At 37.6% G+C, this 4,907-nt stretch overlaps 1 protein-coding gene across 1 annotated transcript in view; it reads right to left on the reverse strand.

Moving 5' to 3' along the window:
- The window catches only part of LOC123987105, a 4,432-nt gene extending 241 nt beyond the window's left edge, over positions 1-4,191 (reverse strand). Inside the window, exons 1-3 of the mRNA XM_046075719.1 lie at positions 4,087-4,191; positions 2,526-2,671; positions 6-530 (exon numbers count right to left, since the gene is read on the reverse strand). Coding sequence (XP_045931675.1) covers positions 6-530; positions 2,526-2,666 — 666 coding nt within the window. The 5' untranslated portion in view covers positions 2,667-2,671; positions 4,087-4,191. The remainder of the gene's footprint in view (positions 1-5; positions 531-2,525; positions 2,672-4,086) is intronic.
- Between the last annotated feature and the right edge of the window lie 716 nt (positions 4,192-4,907).

Raw genomic sequence — 4,907 nt, forward strand, 5'->3', positions numbered from 1 at the left:
CCTGCAACTTCCCAAAAAAGATGCACTGTGTGGGATGTTGCGCACGACTTGAACCTGTTAAATATAACAGGCATCTTGATGGCCAGCAATGCACTAAGTTGTGGTACGGGTAAGGTGCCTGTGTTGAGGATGAGCTGGTTCTGCAGGTCCAGCCGGCCAAGATTCTGACTCATTCTGCTTTCAAAGTCGTTCACATACTGATGGATTTGCTTGAGCTTCTGCTGTGCGGAAGCTGCCATGTCACTGTCCACCAGACCCTGGTCGTACTTATTCATGAGGGCCTCTAGCTCCTGACAGCCTGTGATGATCCCTTGGTAGAGCATTCCCAGAAGAGCAAGGAGGAGCTTCACCTGGGTGTTAGCCAGGGTCATGGCACACCGCAGCCTTCGCTGGTCAATGAGGGACCACACCGTGCTGTCAGACAAATGTAAAGTGTGCTGCTGCTGGTCTGCAGTTGGTAGCAAATCATCACGCTTGATTTCCAAGTAGTATGAGCTCCTCTGCATGAGCTGCAGCTTTTCCTGCAGCACCTTGGAAATACATCACAGTGACTCATGAATCTACAGGTGCTCTGCTAAGTATTGAACCTCTCATACTCAACATTCCTCAGACAGCACACACAGCAAACGGTGTTTTATAATTAGACCTTTAGTCAGGTTGAAGTTAGGTTTAGCTATGCTTGGAATTACATGATGTTGTCAAATTCTTTGAACTAAGTACAACAATAAAAGTGTTACTGACAGGTGCGGCGTAGCTAACAGGAGAATGAGGAAACTGTCTATAATGTACAACTTCATGGAGAAAAGGTACAAAGTTAGGTTTTTTTCACTGCTGAATTTACAATTGCCATTAGAAGTAATACATTTATTGTAAAGTACTTATTTCATCCGAGGAGCAAGTGAATGCACAGTGAGCCATTTGCTGCAATTTTCAACCCTCACCACTAGATGCCACTAAACATACACACTGAACCTTTAAAACGAGACAGTGTGTATCTGTCTCACAGTTGTGGTTTAGTTACAACTCAGAACTAATTCAAGATGGAAAGCAATGAATTGATATTCACTACTGATTAAATATTGAATTTAAAATGTTGATTAGCTGGGCATACTGGTGAATATAGTTATGCTCTCCATGAATAACCATCAAGTATTTAGCCAACCCATGGAATATTATATTTGAAATCTGAGGGAGCCAGTTTGGACCGGATGCAGCTGATAAAATTAACAATAGTAATTGTTATCTATAATTTACAGATGCTATGGTTAAGTTTGTCAGTAGAAGAGTTCATCAGCCAGTACAAGCACAGACTCTGCTAGCAGTTAATATTCACTTATCCTATTAAATAAATAATTTCATTCTGTTTTGTCGCTGTAGTTCTACTTATTCTTAGACCAACAGAGCAAACTGTTTTAAAGGAGGGAGTAACTTACCTTACAATAATTTAACAATAGTTCCATATTTCTTACTCTAATAACTGAAATGATTGTCCCCCTGGTTAAATAAATGTATGTTGTTTTATTCGCTGTAGAAATTCAGAATAATACTTAATAATACTTAATAATACTGATTTGCTGATATCGGTCAACACACATGCCAACACGTGAATAAGGGAGTACTGGCACTGAACTTTTTTCCACTTCAAGCACTGGTCTTTCCTTTAAAACGTTGATAGTGTTGCACTCACTCACTCAAAAAAAAGAGACGAAAAGTCCTGCCTACTTTCACACACCGTACATCTGGCCATTTGCTGCGTAAAGCAGGTATGATTGTCTGTTTGTCTGATACCTTGGTGTATGGAATATTGTGATGGGCATTTCTCACAATGTTTTGACATGTTATAGACTAAACAACTAATTGAATAATCGAGAAAATAATCAGCACATGAATTGAGAATTGAAATTAATCAGAATTCTGTATTTTAGTCCAGACCACATGGACTCTGACAGCGGAGTTAATATTAACCTGTACAACTCTCACACATTGCTTCATATTAAAATCTAAAGCTTCCATGGCCTGTCCTATTCCCTTTGCTCACTAGAGGCCAATGTAATTCACAGTATGTTATACAACAAGCCCAATAACGTGCTAACAAATTAATGATAATACAGAAGTACATACACTCACTGGAAACTTTATTAGGTACAATTGCTTCTTAACACAAATAGCTAATCAGCCAATCACATGGCAGCAATGCATTTAGGCATGCAGACGTGGTCAAGACAACTTAATGATTTAAGTGACTTTGAACATGGCTACAATCCACACAGGCTCACTCAATCCAGATCTCAATCCAGATCTCAATCCAAGATCTCATACCATCAGAGCACCTTTGGGATGTGGTGGAACAGGAGATTCACATCATAGATGTGCAGCCAACAAATCTGCAGCAACTGCATGATGCTATCATGTCAATATGGACCAAAGACTCTGAGGAATGTTTCCAACACCTTGTTGAAAGTATGAACCTATAAAAGGGCCAGTGAGTGTATATTGTACCCAGCTCTACATTATGGTATACTAACCATTATGGAGTTGTCATTAAGTCTGGTGACAAGTAGCTGTAGGATCTGGTTGCGGAGGTCTGGGAGGGAGTCCATCTGAGTCCTGACCTCCTGGGCCTCACACTCATCTGAGCTTATATATGCCAGCTTGACTTCATCCATGGAAACTGTAACAAACATTCATAGCTGTAAGGTCAAACTAATGCACAGACATGGACTGTATGTGGATTTTATGCAACATACAGACAACTCAAACAATGTTTCTTTTTGTCCTTTTTGTCTTTGCATGCAACCTGGAAACGTATTTTAGGTCATTTTCTAAACTAACTATGAAATAGAAACAACAGATTAATTAGGGTGTACTGCATGTATTACTTTGGTGTGTTTGTATGAACTGTATACCCCCATACAATCATATTTAGGCCTTCATGTACAAGTACTTTCATAAACTGCCTATTGTGGAAATTTGGTAATAACATTTACAGACCCAAGGTTGTTTTTTTCATATTTCTGCCTCCTTTACAAATAAGGACAAAATGAAATGCTGTGAGATGTTTATGTTTCAAAAGATAGTTTATATTTCACCAGTTTGAAGTAAACCAATAAAATCATCACATATTATCAGCCTGTCTGCAGTCCACCTGTTTACTATAAGCACTCCAAAGTTGTGCCTCCACCCAACCACCCAGTCACAGTGGTGTGTCACCACACCCACTCATCTGTCAACTACAACCCTCCTTCCATGTCCTTCCACAACATCCTCTTACTCAAGCATATATACCACAGTAAAAAGTGAAATTACCATCTCTGCTGCTATTATAGAAATAGATTCAATATTCTCTGGAAAAGATTCAAGAGCAAAAGTAAATATTACTGTCTGCAATTTCAGGACATTTCGGGACAACATTTACTAATTAACAACACTTACACCAATCAGCTAGCCTATAACATTATACCCACCTGCTGGACTTCACTTTGTGTTCTGACATCTTTCTTTCAGAGCCAGCAACTCAAATCAACTTTTTCAGCAGTTTGACCTACAGTAGCTCGACTGTATCTGCATCAATGAGCTTGTGGTCATAATATTATTGCTGATTGGTGTGTTTTATTTCATTATAACAATATGAAAATATATATAAACACTTGTGAGAGTTTGTTGGCCATAAAGTCACAAACACAGTAAGACCAAAAGAGTAAGGTGAATACAATTCCACATTTTTAACAACATTGTTTGTCAGGCAAACTCTCTGAGATACTGTAAACCTAAACTAACCTTAGGCCTAACTTGAACCTAACATGCTAAAGTTAGCAAGCTCAGAAAAGTTGTAATGATCCTCATACACTCATCAGGGCAGAGTAGCTAAATTACATCAGTAGAATTACCCTATATGTTATCAGTTGACAATACCAAAGCTTTAAGAGACATGAATTTCTAAAGGGAACAACTCATGGTTAGCCTGATACAGCTAATTAGCTAATGCTAGCATTGATAATATCTATGAAATTATCTACCAAACAATAAACTATCCAGTACTCTGCCTGATAATTAGTAATCAATAAATACAACAATAATTAAGCCTACCTATTTTCTGTTGTTTTACTTAGGCTTCCTGTTGTATAGTTTAATTGCAACTCCTGTTTATAGTTAATTGTTCATCTGCATGGTTACTGTTTATCTTCCACAGTTACGGAATGACAGCTGGAACCTGCATTGCCTTCAGGTTCTGTCAGTTGTTGGGACTTTTTGTGCTGTAAAAGTGAAAGTCTATAAGACAACATCTTTGCTTTTAGAAATTAAATGCGTAGCGTTTGATGAGTTGCGGCTCGTTAGCTGGTTTAGCAAGAGCCTCATAGATTGACTGCATTTTTACAGCATGGCAGTCATCATGCCACTCAGTCAGTGAATACTTCTGAACACCGCACAAACTGTTGTGGGGCTAAGATAGCCACTACTTTAAGGTCTTTATCACAGTCACTCCAAAGAAGTCATCAATATCAAGAGGAACCAAAGGGTGAGTTCAGACAGAAATGGTCATAAATAATTCCAAATCTTAGGTTTGAGCCTGTTAGCCCTTTTTGTAGGAACCCTGATCAGGAACACTGGTCACAAAACAACATTCACAGTATAATAGTCTTGTCACAATTCAGTTCAATCTGGCTTTATTGGCTTGAATGTAAAATAATATTGCCAAAGCTGCAAATAAATTACAAAAGAACAATTCATTTTAATTATCATTAATCACTATAAATAATAATAATAAAAATTAAAATAAAATAAACCAATAAAACAGTATATGTGTGTATATTAATTGACAAAAAAAATCAGTATCAAATGTGAAATAAAAAAATAAAAAATAAAGGAACTATTACTAAAATAACAGACAGTGAAAATAATAATAATTA

Source organism: Micropterus dolomieu, linkage group LG18 (genome assembly GCF_021292245.1).
Source record: "Micropterus dolomieu isolate WLL.071019.BEF.003 ecotype Adirondacks linkage group LG18, ASM2129224v1, whole genome shotgun sequence".
In the NCBI taxonomy this organism is placed as follows: Eukaryota; Metazoa; Chordata; class Actinopteri; order Centrarchiformes; family Centrarchidae; genus Micropterus; species Micropterus dolomieu.